Source organism: Oryzias melastigma, linkage group LG15 (assembly GCF_002922805.2).
Source record: "Oryzias melastigma strain HK-1 linkage group LG15, ASM292280v2, whole genome shotgun sequence".
In the NCBI taxonomy this organism is placed as follows: Eukaryota; Metazoa; Chordata; class Actinopteri; order Beloniformes; family Adrianichthyidae; genus Oryzias; species Oryzias melastigma.
This window is the reverse complement of record NC_050526.1, coordinates 15273037-15292154: the sequence shown is the minus strand read 5'-3', so window position 1 is coordinate 15292154 and position 19118 is coordinate 15273037. Positions and strand designations below refer to the sequence as shown.

The 19118-nt window shown below is 45.2% G+C and overlaps 1 protein-coding gene across 3 annotated transcripts; it reads left to right on the top strand.

The window, feature by feature from the left end:
- Window positions 1-876: 876 nt before the first annotated feature.
- Window positions 877-18812, top strand: ugp2b (UDP-glucose pyrophosphorylase 2b). 3 transcript variants are annotated; one of them, XM_024297693.2, is made up of 10 exons: window positions 877-1128; window positions 5462-5589; window positions 6842-6949; window positions 9953-10138; window positions 13745-13878; window positions 15734-16031; window positions 16109-16306; window positions 16971-17213; window positions 17796-17900; window positions 17972-18812. In XM_024297693.2, the coding sequence occupies exons 2-10, from the start codon at window positions 5491-5493 to the stop codon at window positions 18077-18079; spliced, it is 1479 nt and encodes a 492-aa protein (XP_024153461.1). In that variant the 5' UTR covers window positions 877-1128; window positions 5462-5490; the 3' UTR covers window positions 18080-18812. The 3 variants fall into 3 exon arrangements, with proteins under 3 accessions (XP_024153461.1, XP_024153459.1, XP_024153458.1); XM_024297691.2 differs by lacking the exon at window positions 877-1128 and adding an exon at window positions 1325-1520; XM_024297690.2 differs by lacking the exon at window positions 877-1128 and adding an exon at window positions 1645-1790.
- The last annotated feature ends 306 nt before the right edge of the window (window positions 18813-19118 follow it).

The window sequence follows — 19118 nt, the reverse complement described above, 5'->3', positions numbered from 1 at the left end:
CCAGTTTCACAATAAAAGATGTTTCTCTGTGATTTCTCAGAAATGTTTTCTTTCTCAGCCTGAGTCACTTTTAATCCACTTTCTTATCATTACTAAGGCGCTGCTTGTTTAAAACATGCACTGTTGCAGTGTCATTTAACATATTTCAACTTTTTTTCATTAAATCCTCAATTATCTGCATTTCTGTGCAGCACTGACGGTGTCTACCATGTGATTACTGGAAATGGCAATACAATACAAATAAAACTGTCTATAGCCTGGAGTAAATCAAACAGGAGTTCTTACTTGTCATTTATTAATAAAATATAAACCGCTAAAAATATTGTTTATAAAAAGTAAAATTAAAAATAAAAACACATTAACTTAACTAAGGTAAAGTAAAAAAGTTTGCTCCTGAATCTTTTAAAGTAATAAATATATAAAGAAGCAAACAGCTGTTTTAGTGTGCGAGCGCGTGTGTGATCAGGTGACCAGAAGGGGGCAGCATTGCTCCATGTTTACAGATCAACTTCATCCAAGAGAACATTAGGACACTCATAACAACATATTACGATATATTATTTATTTAGTTCAACCTGCCTTTGCTGACAAACGTCATAAACTCTGACCTGTGGGGTCCATCACGTTTTTCTGAAATCATTTATAAATATATTTATTTTTAGAAAATCTCAAATGTAATGCAGGATATCGCCACTCACATTTTAATTCGTTTATAAAGTTTTTGACTTTTTACATTTTCGAAGGTTTCTTGATATTAAAAAACATTTTAATCACTTCAAACACGGAAATATCCGAAAATTTGTTGAGGACGTTGCAGAATTCTATTGGTCAAAACAGCTACGTCACAGGAGAAGAGCGATTCTGATTGGCTGTTGTCCCTCTTCCAGATTCTCATTCGCTTGTGCAACTATTTCTGTTTATTGTAGAATAACTTTAAAGTATTTGAATCCCGTTACACGTTGTTGGTTGTATAGTATCTATATTTAGTTCCGTGCCCGCTAATGTCCAGCGGAAGCTGCGCGTGGGAGCGTCGGTGAGGGGCGGCTGTAACCCGACCCCGCTGCGTGTTTGTCGGCTGTCTCCAGGACCAGGCCGACCCTCGCTGCTCTCCCAGCATCCAGTCACTCCGTAAGAAAATAACTGTGGGAATGTATGTTTGAAGGGTGGGTGTTTGTCTGCTGGGCGTTTATTTTGCTCGTTTCACGGTCCTCCTCGCGGTGGTTCCACATTTTTACCGAATGCTACATTTTCTGTCGTGGGCCGTTCACGGGTCGCCCGTAAATCCGAGTTCTCTGGGGAAACGCACGTCCACCAGAGTCTTCCCGGAAGCTCCTTCACCGTTTGGACCCGTCCCCCGGTCAGCGTCTCGGATCGTTTCGTGGACTTTGGTCCGGAAGCGGAGGGCGGGACGCACGCGGCGGCAGAGTCACGACGGCCCGCGGAGTCCCGCCGCGGGTTCGGTTCCCGGGTGTGTGAGCTGAGGTTCAGGACCGACGGAGGAGACGCAGAGATGGCATTGGGTAAACATAGATACGTGTGTGTTCTGGTTCTGGTTCCGGTTCGGCGCGCGTGTAATCAGCTGATGCGGGAGATCGAGGCTGACAGGCGGTGAGATGAGAGGATGGAGGGCTGGACCGAAGCAGCTGTGAAGCAGCTGAGAAGCAGCAGGAAGCTCTGCTCCCATTCAGCAGACGTCTGCAGAGCGTCAGCACCCCGTCCCGCGTCCGCTGGGTCTTTGGTCTCTGTTTCTTGTCTGATTTGGGGTTTGAACATGAAGCTTTACGTGGAAGGTGAGTGATCTTCTCAGGAGATGATCATGTCAGTGTTCGGATTTAAAAGAGTTCAGACTGGATTTAACTTCACTCTGTCCTCCCAGAGCTCATCATAGTTAATGATCTACATTTATCCTCAAACTCTTCACGTTTTTATCTCCATTTAGTCAGTTTAAGCTTCTGGAATCGTCTCTTAAACTCGTTAAAACTTTTAAATTGTTAAATATCTTTATAACGTTTAGATTGAATGTATTGTTTGTAAAGGACTGCAGAAGGAAATTAGATATTAAACTACAATCTGGTTCAAACATCTTTACTTTACTGATAAATTAATAACTAAAGTGAAAACTTTCATATGAAATGAGAAACTTTATTTAATGACTTTCCTCTTCAGATTAGTTTAATCTGTCAGTTTCTCTAAAGTCTCCGGTCTGACCTGTAATCCTCTCATACTTCAGGGTTAAATATTTGAGAGACTTTAAAGTAAATTCGGACAAGTCTGGATTCTTCTCGTTCATCTCTTAGAGACCGCCCCCATCAATGTTCTGGTGGTTTTATCCTGATGATGGAGGACATGAAGACATTTGAGACTAAAACTGCATTTCTGAGTATTCCTTTATTCAGATCGTTGTCATCTGGATCAGAACCGGACGGCTGGTCAGAGGATGGAGGGCTGGGCTGAAGCAGCTCTGAAAAATGAATTTCCCCCCAGGGGATTAATAAAGTATATTGATTGATTGATTGATTGATACCGCTAATGTTAGCTTGGGGGTGGGAGGGGCTGTAAACTAGTGGGAGGGGCTGTAAACAGATGGGTGATGGGAAGTGGAGGTGGGGTTACTCTACATCCCACCCAGAACTCGGAGGTGAATTTCTACTGAACCTCTGCCGCTCTGCAGAAACTATGTCCTGATTTAGTCTAAAAGCGACTTCATCATCGTCTAAGAAGGATTTGAAAGCAGACCTGAATTGATTTGCTTCATTGAACTCACATGTGGAGTCGGATCTTATCTCTGTTCAAACCAGATTCCCTCAGATGACGCTCAGCTTTCACCATCGAAAACACCTTAAGTAGTAACAGCTGATTGGATCGGGTTTATCTGGACCGCCAGCTGCTGGAATATCCTGGTTATAAACTCAAACACGTGTCATTATTTATGGAAATAAAACAACAAGAGGAGCATGTTGAATGTTTGTAGAACCGAGACTCCAGACATGTTTCCTCTGTGAGACGATTGAGATCAAAATCAAAGTGATAAACGTCACGACCATGACTCACAAAGATGACACACATTTGTACTCCGTTTATTGTTATTACCAGTCAGCAGGTTATAAAGACTATGCAGGAATGAGTCCGGAGCTCCTCCCCTTTCTGGTGGAGCTCAGAGCTGACGCCGTCACAGAGCCGAGAGTTTCACGCCAAAGTTAGGATTTACAGACGCAGTTATCACGTTTTCATCGATTATAAAAACGTCTTTTCATGATGATCGTTGACTGCAGGTGGATTCATCCAAATGGGGCGGAGCCAGAAGCTTGTGGCCCCGCCCATTTTCTACCTCATAAATACAATCATTTTCAAACTAGTTTCTTTCTGATTTTGATTCACAACAATTTGAATAAAGAAATACTCCAACAGTTTAAATCTTAATGTTCTGATAAAAGTCCTCCATCATCAGGAGAAGTGGGTCTTTAAACGTCACATTACTGATGCTCCGCCCCCTGAGGCTCACCTGTACAGGACCCCCTCCCATTCAGAATCTCCGACCGGTCTGTCTGCGTCTTCAGGACAGATTTGGTATTGGTTCCAGTCAGACCGGTTCTTTAAGAAAAGATCATTGTCGAGTCTCAGTCTGTCAGCAGATCTCAGCGTCAGCAGGTAAACACTTCTGGTTCTCTCCTGGGATCCGTCTCCTGATTGGCTGCTTCTGGATGTTTGCATAATCTTTCATGAACACGTTTGGATGAATGAGGACAGGATTACACACAGCTGACTGGAACTGTGTGTTCATACTACTGACTGTATAAAGAGACTGGACAGAGTGAGCCCTCCCCGCCGTTCCAAACAGGAAGTGGCTCCAAGAAGCCAGAATCCCACAGACTTCCACAGAGACAGAACGTTCTACTGATACATTTGTACATCTTGATCTTTTGATTTTTTTCATGATCATTTTTTCTGTTATCAACAGATTGATCAGATTCCTCAATAAAAGTGGGCGGTTCCATGTCCAAGATTTGATTGACAGATTCTCCCAAATCCATGTCCAAGAACTCCTGATTGGTCAGAGTGGTTGCCATAGAAACGACTCAGACCAATCATTGCTTATCGACGCCGTCTGGCTCCAACATGGCGGCGGCCGTTATGCAAAAAAATGTCGACTTTATTTTATTGGAGCCAGATGGATGATGTAACACTCACTCGTTCCAGTTCTCACATACAGTCAATGGTTCATATAATTGTTCACTAAGGAACGCTCAGATTTAGAAACTGGAACGTCTTCTTCGCATATGTCCGCCATGTTTAGACTGGAGGCTCCTGGTCGGAACCAGCTGACTGAAGCGCAGACTAATGCTAAGCTAAAGCTAATGCTAATGTGGAGAAAGTCGACTCTTTTTTATAAAGGTCTGAGCTTTTGATCGGGTTGTTCACACTGTTGTTGTGTAATAAACAGACATATTTGTCATGTGATGCAGCACAAGCCGTTCTGGTATTTGTAGATCTGTGTTATCGGCCAACTTTCAGTGGAAACAATTTCAGATTCAGAAACCAGACTCTAACCACAGCCTCATTCTCCTCTGGTGACACAAACACCAGCGCTCATACTTCCGTGTGACACGCCTCACCCGCAGCACGCCCGTAGAAAATCATCAGAGCGGTCTACGACCTGATGATGACAGAGGGTCACCAGCGATCCTCGGACATGTTTGACGCTTGTATTTACCCATAAGGCCGCAGTAGCGCTCTCTGTTCCAGAGGTTTCCAGAGTTCTCTCCGTCTCGCCGTCTGTCGGCGCACTTTTCCTGAGTAATTCAGGAATGTTTGTGGGTTACTGCTGCCGGGATTGTCTCCTGTTCTTAAGGAGTTTAAACAGAACGTTTTCCTCCTAGAGGTTAAAATGTTCTCAGTTTTATGAGCCGTTCTCAGATAAGCTGGTGAATCATCAAGCTGAAGATACGATCAGGAGAAGAGAGAGAAAACATAGTAATCAGATTACAGCTGTACTGTAGTCCCATAGAGGCCTGGATAGCAGGTTTGATCTACACTCAGATTTCTTTAAATCAAATCTGGACGTTTGTGTTTGGTTCTGAAGGTTTGGTTTGATCTGGTTGGCGTTCGCCGCGCCTCAGCTTCGTCTGGGTTTATGAAACTCGGCGTCTCCTCTGCTCTTTATTAAACACGGATGTGAAGGAAAAGAGTCGGAGAGAAAAGGAAGAGTGTCAATCTGATTATATGATGGTGTAAATCTGATATCCAGGAGGTCAAATGATGCGACTTTTGCTGCTATTCTCACATTTTCAAGCTTTAAGAATCTTTTCTATTCTGTAAATCTGCTGAGTCTGCGGGAAATCCCGTCTAAAGCTGGAGGTGGGCGTGGCTTCAGCCCAGAGATCAGATGAAAAAGGCCTTCCGAAGTCCATATCTGAGCCTCCAACCTTTGATCCGCATAAACTTCTGCCCCCCCTGCCCCCAGGTCTCGGCGAGGAATCGGCCCACAGAGGGATGGCTCAGTTCCAGGAGATGATGCGGCAGCAGCTGGAGGGCTCCATGTACGCCGAGCTGCAGAAGCTGCTGGGCACGGCGTCGGGGGCCGACAAAGAGGTGGGCCCCGCCCCCTTCCCCCGTCTCTGTCCCTCACTGCATCTGGTAGTCATTTCTGAGAAGATGGCGTCAGAGGGATGTTGGGAAACGCTCAGGAGGTTCCCAAAACCATGACGAACGAGGCGGACAGAAGTCCCACCAAGTCATCGGATTATTTCATAACTCTCCTGAAAGTCCACAGGACTCACACCCAGAAGTCTTCCTTCATCTATGGAAATGACTTCTGTCACACATTTGACTTTTATTTTGAAACAAAAAGCTCTTTAGTTCGAGCGTTTCCTCTTCCTCTGGACAGTTTTGGGCACAAAAGTTCCTCATTTTAGAAACTGCTGTTCAGTCATTAGAAGTTTTTCATTTATTCCTTGAACATCTTCCAGTCTTTTCCACCAAATCAACATTTGGACATTTCCATCAATTAGAGAGAAACTATTTTATGATTCATCTGCATTTGTGGCCTCAAACATATGGAGCTAAATTGGGGCTTATATTATTTGAAACCCAAATAAAACAAATTGAAAAAAATGTTAATGTTTGGCCAAAAAAAATAAACATTTCCAAAACTATTCTAAAATAAACTTAACTATTTTTAGCCTCAAATGTTTTGTTTTTTTAGGTTTCAAATCTGAAAATTTCCGTTTCAAAACTTTTTTTTCCCATTTTCAAAACTTAAAATTTCAGTCTCCAAACATTTTTTTAATATGAACATCTTTTACACAGTCCTGCACATTCCTGAAATGTAAAAAAGAAGTTTTGAAACTGAAATTTTGAGATTAAAAAAATAACAAAAGAGTTTAAACTAAAAAAAAGTTTTGAAAGTGAAATTTGAGTTTGAAACCTAAAAAACATTTGAAGCTGAAAATAGTTACTTTTATTTCAGAATGGCAAAAGTTTAGGACATTTTACATTCTTTTTGGCCAAACAGTAACATTTTTCTCAATTTGTTTTATTTGGGTTTCAAATAATATTGACCCCAAACAAAAATGGCTGAAAGAAATGAGGAGGGGAGGAGTCCAGCTCCTCCATCTCTGTGGAGTCGATCCAGCTCAGATCTTTACTCCTCAGACCAGAAACCAAACGTTTCTGCGTCTCTGTTGGTGTTTCTGCTTCACATCTAAAGTGCAGATCTAGTTTAGCTTTCCTTCACTTTTCTGAGGAACATAAAGTTTGAAGCTGCAGCAGATTTCTGTCTTCAGTCCGCAGCGTTTCTTTGACCTCCTGACCTCCTCTGTCCATGTGAATGTGACTCTCTCAGGTGGCCAAGAAGAACCTGGAGGGCTTCGCCAACCTCTTCCAGAGATTCCTGCAGGTGAAGGGCCCGTCTGTGGAGTGGGTGAAGATCCAGAGGCCCCCCGAAGACTCGGTGAGTTTGGCTTTCCTCTGCGGAAATGAAAAGTGCAGCTTTATGACCTGAATGGCTGCAGTGTTCAGAGCATGAATACCTGCAGCTTAATGCTCAGACGGGCAGAAGAGGGGCGGGGACACGTCAGAGGTCTCAGCTTTGGAGGCTTTTCTTCTGCTGGTTCGGAGGATCTGTGGGGCGTTCCGACCAATCGGAGCGGGTTCACTGAGCAGGAACCTCTTTGTCTGAGGAGGATTCTTCTGGATCCGGAACGACGGCCTCAGAGCGGCTGAATGACACGGCGCCGCCGGCCCAACCTGCGAGAAAAGAACGGTAACCTGAGTGTGGAGACTGAACGCCTTCAATCCAGATGATGGTCTGGAGTGAACATCAACATGGTTCTAGGCGTCTGGAGTGAAGGCGTTCAGTCTCCACACTCGGATTACTCTCAGTAATCTGACAGTTCCGTGAGTCTCTTAGTTTATCAATAATAGTCAATTATCACATTTTTTAAGAACGTTTGTGTTTTTTCTCATCGAATTTACAGATTTTTCCCTTTAAAACGTCACATTTTTAGAGAATTAGTCTAAAATAACCAAATTTCTACATATAAACAGTAAAATACATTGTTTTAAAAATGTAATCTATAAAAATCTACCAATTAAATCGATTTATTAAATACTCTGTTTTTATCTCATCCTAATTCTGTAATCTGGGAGATTATCATCGTTTGCCTGCGGTTTATCCCGGGTTCCTTTGATCTTAATCCTGACGGATGAGAAGTTTTTGACGTTTCCAGTAATCGGAACGCTGACGCTCCGCTCTGCCAGCCGTCCAGGAGTCTGAGGGTCACGTGACCCTCTGAACTCTTCTCAGACTCTGGAAAGTCCAGCTCTTCTCTTACCGTCAGTCAGGTCTTTTACCTGAGCAGGTGAGGTCGGAGGGTTTGGTCTCCACGCATGGCTGCCTGCTAAAACCTTCCAGGACAAAAGCTGTGACGTGTTTTTACAAAAGCACGTTGATGTTTGAGAAGGAAACGACAGAAACAGCAGCATCTAGAGCAGGGATGGGCAAACCCACAAAGGGTTCTGACAGAAGGGTCCAGCAGATATCAGGGTGTTTTGGTGATTCACCTCATGAAATAACACAAAAATGCTCCTTAGACCTGATTAAAATGACATTTTGGAGTTTTTTATTTCAAAAGTCTGGTTTTTGTTGTAATTTAGTCATTTTCACCGATGGGTTGATGTCCTTCAGGGAAAATCTGAAACTCAGGACGACGCTGCGTTCATGTGGTGCTGGAATAATCAGAAAAATGACCGTCTGACATGGAAACCACAAATAAAAACAGAAAAACAACAAATGTTCAGACATGACATGAATGCAGGATCACTGGCTGTGATTGAATGAAGGTGAATTTATTTGTGGGACACATAAAGCTAAGGAAAATAAACGTTAATAATCATTAATTAATAATAATAATAATAATAAACGTTAATAATCATTAATTAATAATAATAATAATAATAAACGTTAATAATCATTAATTAATAATAATAATAATAAACATTAATAATCATTAATTAATAATAATAATAATAAACATTAATAATCATTAATTAATAATAATAATAAACATTAATCAAAAGCATTTCTATTCCAGTTTGGTGGGCCAGATTAAATAGTTTACCGGGCCGGATCCGGCCCGCGGGCCGTAGTTTGCCCACCCCGATCTAATAGGCCCGATCCCTCCATGCTCCAGTTGATGGAGTTTTAGTGCACGTGTGTTCGGGATATTTCATTTCTTAGATCCGACTCTCCAAGCGGATATTAGGTTTTCCCCCGTGAGGCTAAACCGCGTCGCGCTGAGAAGACGTTTCTCCACGTTTACATTCAAATGTAATTAATGACTTTTGTTGGAGCGTGACTTTTTTAAAGTTATAAACCGCTGTTGTTATGGATATTCAAGCACTGGAAGCTCCGCCCTAACGCTAGCGTACCGCTGATACTGATGACGTCATCGAATGAAAGTGATAAATATTAGACATTACTTTTTCGTAACTTTCTGTTTGGAGGGATAAATAAATGAAGGAAGAATTCAGTTTGGGCCAAAGTCGGATCCGGCCCTCCAGGTAATTCTATCCAGCCCTCCAGATCATTTTATTTTATTGTTATTAATGACCCGATGTTATCTTGTGCTCATTTCTAACTTGTATAATTTTGACTAAATATATTTTTAAGGAGAGTAAAATATTAAAGTTATTTAAGGTTTAAGTTGATTTATTCTGGAATAATATTCCTGACTTTTTATTATTCATAATTATGCTAAAAAGTTACAGTTTTAAAGTGTAGTTCTAGAGTTCAGTAGATGTTGATCTTCTCGTGACCTCCGGTGTCTCGGACGTGTCATCGAGTTCGTCAGCCTGCTCTCAAACTCTCTGGTCAGAACGGCTCCGACATGCGAGGCTCTCAGGTGACCCGACGGCGCCATGCAGGTGTGACCGAGCCTTGTTCCTCTCAAACGGCGGCGAGGAGGAGCAGGTTTTCCTGGGAGTATCTCCTCCTCTCAGATGTTCCTCAGCAGGTTTTCAGCTCCTCTAACTGCCTTCAGACTTTCAGCGTTTCTGTGTGGAACGTTCGGCTCCTCCGACTCTTTCAGGTTAAAGTCATCTCTGCTGACTTGGAATTGTTTAGAGAATGAAGAACTTGAACTTGGAGCCACAAAAGACTTTTGTGTTGTAAAGATTTCCTCTGGGGGTCAGAGGATGAGATCTGGAGGAACCAGAACTTCAGTCGTCTTTCCTGAAGAACCAGTAAAATCAGCTGTTCTGGTTTTCTCGCCGCCGTTCCTTCAGGCGTGAGACGATGCAGAACAGGATGATCTGCGATGCGTTCGTGTTCCCTCAGCTGTTCCCGACCCCCCATCACCAGTGCTGCTAAAACCCCCGTGTAGAAAAGCAGCAGATCTGCAGCAGGCTTTGCTCCTCTGAATGGAGTTGACCGTCCGCTCTGCCCCTCCCCCAGATCCAGCCCTACGAGCGCATCGCGGCGCGCGGCCTGCCGGACAACGTGGCTGACAGCCTGAACAAGCTGGTGGTGGTGAAGCTGAACGGCGGTCTGGGCACCAGCATGGGCTGCAAGGGCCCCAAGAGCCTGATCAGCGTCCGCAACGAGAACACCTTCCTGGACCTGACCGTGCAGCAGATCGAGGTATCCCAGCATGCACCGCTCTCCACACACGCTTCAAATCCATCCAAGGAATAAAAACAGTTTTTGGCTTCAGATCCGAACATTTCTCTAAAGTTGTATTTATTGTGTTGTTCAGACACACTTTACAGTTTATAGAAGATGATCAAGATGGTTCAGACTGAAACTCCTGTTAGGATCACATGAACCCTTCAGATAAAATGATGTTAATCAGAATGCTGTAGTTTGATTTGCCTTCATTTCCCACAATGCCTTAAATATGAGTTTTCTGAAGCGCTCTTGATCCCTTTGATTGGCTGTAAACAGACTTCAGTAACGGCTAAACTTCACACTGATCTGGTTTTAGAGCCGTTTTAACCTGAACATACTGATGCTGTTTGTTGCTATGGTGATGAATTATTTTATTATATCCAAAACATTGTAAGAGGGTTAAAAAAAATCTGTGAAAAACAAAAATAAGAAAGACTAAAAAACTTCTACTGACTTTATTTTCCATCTAAAATGATGTCTCAGTGACTGTTTGATTTCTGCATTATTGTTCAGAAACTTCCTTAAATTCTGACATTTAGAGGCTGAAAACTGACAAAACAATGAAACACATAATTAGAGGATTAGTGTGGATGCTTTAATACTCAAACATTCCAAAGTAATTTCCTTTCCTTCACCTTTCAGAGGGATTACATTCTGTAAATAAATATTTAAGGCAGTAAAACACACTTTCTACACGAACATTTTCAGACGTTTCTGGTTAGAATCTTAAATCTTCACAGAAAAACAAGTTTATGGAATGAAATCAAAGATGTGATCGTGATGAAGATTCATGTAGATTCAGAAAACACGTTCAGGAGCCGCGACACTGATGGACAAACAGCCAATCAGGACGCAGAACACGGTTCACTGACTTTCATTCAAAAACCTTAAAAACATGAAGGAAATGTTTAAGAAACGTCCTCAGGTCTGGAGGTTAGTCAGTCTGGAGACCTTAAATGTTCCTGCAGGTAAATAAAATAAATTCAGCTTTGACCAGATCGTTTCTGAGGATGAAGACGAAACGCTTCTGGTTCTTCAGGCTTTTCTCTGTCACAAGTTTGTAAACTAGGGGGTTGTTCAGTGAAAGGGGATCTGTTGGTGGGTGAACGCTCTCAGGAGGACTGAGGGGGGGGCACAGAGACGGCAGTGTGCTCAAAATGGAGCTGAAAAATGAAGCTCCTGCTGATCTATGGGCTGCAGATCTATGGGCTGTAGATCTATGGGCTGCAGATCTATGGACTGTAGATCTATGGGCTGCAGATCTATGGACTGTAGATCTATGGGCTGTAGATCTATGGACTGTAGATCTATGGACTGCAGATCTATGGGCTGTAGATCTATGGACTGTAGATTTATGGGCTGCAGATCTATGGGCTGCAGATCTATGGGCTGCAGATCTATGGGCTGCAGATCTATGGGCTGCAGATCTATGGACTGCAGATCTATGGGCTGCAGATCCGGATCACCTCCTGACCCAGGACGTTGTCAGCATCTGCAGGTGGAGGTGCGTCTGTCTGAACCAATCAGCTGTTACCTTGGAGACACTAAGCTGCTTCACTGCTCGATTTATTTGTGGGAATTTCCAGCTTTGTTCACTGATTCTGTGAAAATCTGTTCAGAATCAACAAACTGTTTCTGGATCAGAGCCGATTCTGGACACTCTGTTCTCGGACCAGAACCTCCACAGTGTTCTGGGGGGAGGGGTGGTGTTGGCTCCGCCTCTCCGACAGCAGCAGTTTCTGCTCTGATTACCTTCAGGCTGAATCGCTCTATTGAGAAAAGATGAAAATAAATCGTCCAACAGACCAGCCCCTGTTGGGCAAACCCCCCTCCCCCCACCCCCCATGTTTGGGGCTGAGAGGCTCCAACTCTGGCTTGTGCTTTTATTTTGAAAGTATCAAACCTAAATTCTCCAGAAAGCAGAAACTCCTGAGGATGTTTTCATCCCTGAAGCTGAAAGAATTCAAACGTTTGTCCGTCAGTCTAAACTGATGGATGATAAAAACATTTATTTTGAGGATCTATATGAGACCTTTCAGTCTAAAACCCACTTTTCTCTTAATGTTCTTTGTTGAAGATTCTTGGAAACAAAAGCGAGACGTAATGAACATTTAAAAGAAGTAAATGATTTAAATAGTTCTATTGAAACATTTTAATTTCATTGTTGCTGATAAATCCATTAAAGATATTCACTGTCGTTTAAAAACTAGAAGTGACTGAAACAAAACGAGAAACCTGAGGATGGGAAAAGGGGCGGGGCAAAATGTTTGTTCCCTCGTGTTTCATTCTGATGAAGGAACAAACGGATTTCCATGTTTGTTATTATGGAGGAAGATGGTGGAGACGAGAATCCTCAAGTCGTCCAGAGTCGTCTTCAGAGCGTCCAGAAGAAACCTCTGATGATTCCAGGGGTCAGAAGATGTTTGTGAGGAAATCTGAAAACGTTCTGCTGAAGTTGATCTCAGAGGTCTATCAGGAGTTTGATGGTTCCTCCGGCTGCTCCTCGTTCCTCTGCAGCTTTACTTCCTGTTTCCACGGAGATCAGAATTCAGCAGAACGCCATGAAGCTTCATGAGCTTCAGGTCATGTCGGATGGAAACGGCTTCATGTTTCCTTCGTTTGGAGCTCCTCAGGTTGATCCGTGAAGTTTCAGTTTCTCTTTTCATCACCTGGTTTCTATGGAAACGCAGCCTGATGAGGAGGCGGCGTTCCTGCTGGCTCCTCCCCCAGAACTGAGCTGTGCTGACGGTCCGGTCAGACTGCGGTTACACATGACGGAAGCAGGAATCCTTCGTTACAAAGAGGAAGAAACAAACCAGCAGATCCTTTTTCTGACGGTCGGATTCGTATCCGGCGCCGCTAGAAAACCAGAAGTGAAGTGTTTCCATGGAAACGGACTCCATGCAGACGAGGACAGTGATAATTCACATTCAACCTGCAAAAATAACCTTAAAGAGTTTCCAGAGCTTTTTCTTCCACCTGGAATCTGTGTGGTGGATCAGATTGATCCGTCAGGATTCTGTCGTTGGTTCTTCTGACCCGCCGCGGCGGGCCGAAGGACAAACATCCTGAGCTCTTGTTTGCTTACGGCAGGATGAAGATGAGGAGTGGAAGTGCAGGACCTGCGGCTCTGTGATGCGTTTGCCGCCGGACACGCCCGTCCTGCTGCTCTTTACCGCCATGATGAGCTTCACTCCAAAATCCCAGTCTCTTTAGTTTCCCTCCAGTAAAAACAAGAAGTCTTCTCTGGTAAACATGAAAGACAAGATCAGTTCCGAAGGAAAACTTTGAAAAAACTTCAAATCTATTTTCATTCAATTCTGGCAGCGTTTTGAGTTCAGCAGATCCGACCGGATAAAGATCTAATCCCCTCCAAATGTCTCAAAGCGTTTTGCTCCTGATGCTCCTCCCATAAAAGGCTGCGGCAGGAGCTTCATGATAGGGTTCATTCCAAAGACCTCCACGTTATCCCACATTATGATGCTGCCACCGCCATGCTTCACCATAGAGAAGTGAAGCTGCAGGTTCTGCTGGTGGTTTCGGCGGCGCCTTCTCAACGTTTGTGGTTTCTGTCTGCAGCACCTGAACAAGACGTACAACACGGACGTGCCGCTGGTCCTCATGAACTCCTTCAACACCGACGAAGACACAAAGAAGATCCTGCAGAAGTACACACACCACCGGGTCAAGATACACACCTTCAACCAGAGCAGGTGAGCACACACACGTGCACGTACACACACGCACACGGATCTGAACCTGCGAGCAAACAGACGTCACTGAACTCCAGGATGTGAGAGAACTTGATTTACACTCTCAGCCTATTGTTGTGGTGCGTTTGTGTGCTGTGGGATAAACCGCTTTGCTTCAGTTGTCTAGTCAGAGTCCAGTTCTGCTGGACTTGGTTCTGGTTGGAACAACCCGCTTCATCAGGTTCTGAGAGCCTCACTAACTTCATGTTCAGAGGAACTTTCTGATCCTGGAGGACAGAACTGTCTTTATGATCTGAAACTCTACAAACGTCCCTTGAAGGAAACCATCGGACCTTCAGCCTGGAGGGACGCCGGCTGCAGTTCAGTGGAGGCAGCAAACTTCCCTCGTTTCAGAACCAGAACTCCCACATTCACCTTTAAACTTTATTTTAACCGTCCACCTGAACTGTTCTGTTTCTCTGGTTTAAACTTTAATACGGTTTTTCTTCAGTTCTTGAACCTTCTGGGTAACTCGGAGAAAGTCCTGCTTCTGTGTGATGTCAGGCGCCGTCGCGTCTGCGGGTCGCCTCACAGAACTTCTGTGTCCGCTTTAAAGCAGAGAAATGGAGGCGGAGCTAGGATGAGTTCAATCGTTCCCAGACACTAGGACATAGTTTCTGCAGAGCAGCAGGAGTTCAACAGGAATTCACGTCTGAGTTGTGGGCGGGGCTATTGCCGTTGCTGAGAGCTGGAGTGTATTTTCTCATTCCCAGTCATGGTCTCTTTAGACTCCGCCCCTCAGGCCGGCATTTCAGACCGCTGTTCGCCATCACCACTCCCCCAAAGACAGCTCCTCCCCCAGACATGTACGAGCAAACCATGTTTGTACTGACAGAATGTTGGTTCTGATCCAGTTTGAGTTTGTAAAAAAATCGGACAGAAAAGACTCCGACGGTGGATCCTAATGACCGTGTGTCTTCTTCTGTCTGCAGTTCAGGAGAATTTACCTTTGAGTCTTGTGAGTAATTTAGTTTTTGTGAAGCATCAGAAGCCATTTACGATATAAACGTGAATCCTGATTCTGACTGGGAGAAAGTGTTTCCATGTTGGTCTTTTCCACTTGAAAACTACAGCGGAAAACAGGAGAACTCCATCACACAAGAGGCCAACATCCAAAACACACTTTAAGTCGCAGGCCGAACACAATAAACACGTACCGAACTCTCTAAAACTACAGTTTTAAAACTTTTATAACATTATGATGCTAGTGTGAATGCTGAGGCTGAATTTGGCTGCTGAAAACGCTGAAGCTGATAGCCGACTAAAATATTAGCTAAACTGAAAAAAGCCTAAATTAGCTAAAACAGCTAACATGTAGCTGAAATATGAGCTAGACCTGAAAATATCCTAAAAATCTTAGTAAATACCAAAATAGTTCAAAAAGCTGCAGAATGACAATTTAAAAACTTTAAAACTGTAACTTTTTAACCTAATCATGAATAATAAAAAGTCAGGAATATTCTTCCAGAATAAATCAACTTAAACCTTAAACAACTTTAATATTTTACTCTGAATAAAAATATATTTTGTCAAAATGATACGAGTTAGAAATAAGAACAAGATAACATCAGGTCATTAGTAACAATAAAATAAAATGATCTGGAGGGCCGGATCGAACCACCTGGAGGGCCGGATCCGGCCCCTGGGCCGTGACTTTGACACGTGGATTAAACGGTTGAAGAGTTTCAGTCTGAGATGTCTAAAGCTTCAGCGTTAACGGCTTGAATCCCAGTTTTCTTCTTTTGATAAGCGAAGCGGCTGATGTGTAACAGAAACCCCAGAATGGAGGCTTGACCAAGCTCCGCCCCCTCCTCAGGTACCCCCGCATCAACAAAGAGTCGCTCCTCCCCGTGGCCTCCAGCCTGAGCATGAGCGGGCAGAACGCCGAGGCCTGGTACCCGCCCGGCCACGGCGACATCTACGCCAGCTTCTACAACTCGGGGCTGCTGGATCAGCTGATCGCTCAGGGCAAAGAGTACATCTTCGTGTCCAACATCGACAACCTGGGCGCCACCGTGGACCTGCACATCCTGCACCACCTGGTGAGCCAGCCCAACGGCAAGCGCTGCGAGTTCGTCATGGAGGTCACGGACAAAACGCGCGCTGACGTCAAGGTAAGAAGTCAGGGGGCGAGGGGGGCGAGGGGGCGGGTCCTCCGGCGGCGTGACAGCGTCCCGCTGCTCTTCTGCAGGGAGGAACGCTGATCACCTACGACGGGAAGCTGCGGCTGCTGGAGATCGCTCAGGTGCCCAAAGCGCACGTGGACGAGTTCAAGTCCGTGTCCAAGTTCAAGATCTTCAACACCAACAACCTGTGGATCTCTCTGCCCGCCATCAAGAGGCTGCAGGAGAAGGCCGCCATGGACATGGAGATCATCGTCAACCCCAAGGTGAGGGGGAGGGGCTCAGAACGCCACCTTCTCAGGTAGACCTCACGTTATTTTAGAGAGAGGAAACCCGGAGCAGACCGTGACCTTTGACCTTCAGGAGGGAGTGGAAACGCTCTTTTATCCCAGAATTCCTCATTTCTGGGATTTTCTGAGCATAAACTCTGACTGGATCAAAGCGTTCCTGTTGTCGGCGCTCATGAATGCAGCAGGAATCCGGAGAATCGGGAGCAGTAAAGAATGCGCCCGCGCCGGTCTGAGCCGTTTGAACGTCCTGAAGTCGAACCGCGGCGATGACGGCGTCTTTTCATCCAAATTCTAAACCCAGATTAACGAATGACTATTTTTAGATCCTGTCTGCACATTCCTGCAGAAAAACTCCCAGAGATGATAGAAACGATGAGACGGGAGCAGCTTTAGGAGGGAACAGGAACCGTGAATCTGGAGGTGATGAAGGTCGTCCTGCCGCTCAGACGAGCTTCACAGTAACTGACGTTCTCCTCCAGGTTCTTCAGGAAGAAGAACCTGGAGGAGAACCATTCAGGAAGTGACTTTAGGAAACGTCTCCAGAATGATCCACGGTTTCTTCTCTTCTTCATCAGTGATGTTCAGCTCCTAAAATCAAACTTTAGAATCACTGACTGACTTACACCCTCCTCTTCCTCAGACGCTGGACGGCGGGCAGAACGTCATCCAGCTGGAGACGGCGGTGGGCGCCGCCATCAAATGCTTCGACAACGCCATGGGGATCAACGTTCCCCGCAGCCGCTTCCTGCCGGTGAAGACCACGTCCGACCTTCTGCTGGTCATGTCCAACCTGTACAGCCTGGAGGCCGGCTCGCTCACCATGAGCCCCAAGAGGGAGTTCCCCACCACGCCGCACGTCAAGCTGGGCAGCTCCTTCACCAAGGTAACCACGGCAACCAGCCGGAAACACCAACCATGGCAACCTGTTTAAAAAAAAAACAACCATCATAGTAACCATGGCAACCAGGACGAAACATAGAAGAGTCTGTTAGTAGAGCTTCATTTTTTGCTCCTAAAACATGTGATTTCCTACAAAAACAGTTTTACATTTAATTATCTAAATTTAGAATTTCAGTCATTTAGAAAAAAAATAGATAATTTAAAAAAAAGTCAAGCTAAGTCACTAAAAAAAAATAGTATGTTAGCTAATAAAAAAGTAAAATAAAAACTGAAATAATAATATTGAATGAATAAACTCTGATCATCTTCTGATCCGTTTCCAAACTGTTCTTTGAGTTAGAAATACAGTTTTTATCCAAAACCTAAAACTTTCCGTAGAGATGCAGACGTGGATCATCTGCTCCTCAAAACTCTTTGAGTAAAATCATTCTTTAAAAATTCTCATCTGGGACTTTAGCAGCAGAACTGAAACAGAACTTTGGTTGGTTCAGCTGTGCGTCTTAAAAAGAAGGCGGAGCCTCTCACGGTAACCGTCTGTTCTGTTAACCGGGTCTGTGTCGCTCAGGTCCAGGAGTACCTGACCCGTCTGGAGAGCATCCCCGACATCCTGGAGCTGGACCACCTGACGGTGTCCGGAGACGTCACCTTCGGGAAGAACGTGTCGCTGAAGGTAAGGCGGGTTCTCCGGAATGCTCCGCAGCGGTCCCGGAAACATCTTTAACCGCCGGCCTTCGTCCTCAGGGCACCGTCATCATCATCGCCAACCACGGAGATCGGATCGACATTCCAGCCGGCTCCATGCTGGAAAACAAGATCGTCTCCGGGAACCTGCGCATCCTGGACCATTAGGGAACCCCCCAAAACCCCCACCACCCCCACCCCATCCTTACACCTCCAGGGAGCCGGCGCCCTCTGCTGGCCGATCCGGCGCCCTCTGCTGGCCGATCCGGCGCCCTCTGCTGGCCGATCCTCACATCACCTCTGTTGATCCGGAGCTGCTGGAGTCTGAACCTCATCAGAGGAAACGGCTGCAGTGACCCCCCCCAGCAGAAATGAAGAGCTGCTGATGGAGGTGTTGGTGAGAGGAGTGGGACACTTTCACAATAAGAGCACTTAAGCCCCTCCCACACCTCCACAGATGCCCTGCAGCATTCAGGATCAGCCTGCAGCAACAGAATCCACAGGAGGATTGGAGACATTTCCCAAGATCTGGGAGGATCAGACTTCCTGTTATCCTCGTCTCCCTCGCTCTTATTGGCTGAACCACGACGGAATCCGTTCTGAGGTTTGGATCTTCTGGTCCTGCTCGTTTCTGTGCAGAACCAGATCACGCCTGCAGTTTAGTGCCAGCAGGGGGCGCCGCCTGCCGTAGCATTAACATCTGCGCAGGTGAACGCAGACAGGAAGTCCTCCCTCTGTCCGCTGTGACGTGTTCCTGTTTCCCTCCTCGTCTGTGCTGTTTGTGTGGAGCGTCTGCTCCGACGTCCGTTCAGACACTCTGGATGAAGCAATAAGATCTGTGAATCCACCAGGTCTCCGCCAAGTTTTGCCTCAGAGCTGAATAAAGTGCAATATGAAGAAACCAGCGTGTAGCGTCTTCTGTTACACACGGGGAATCGAACCGGCGACATGCTGCTGCGGGCTTTGGTTTATGGTGTAAATGAACCAATCAGACGAGGCGTTCCTCAGGGCTGGTTGTCACATGACAGGAAACGAGCATCTGTAGGACATGAGCTGGTTTCCATGGCAACGTGAGTGAACGCAGACGCCTGTGCCCTCACTGAAGCTGGAGTTTGAGGTTCTGATCCGAATCAGAGTCCACGCAGACCAGAGTCACTTTTACACTTTATTGTTTAAAGTCGATACAAAAGTGTTGCTGGAAACAGTT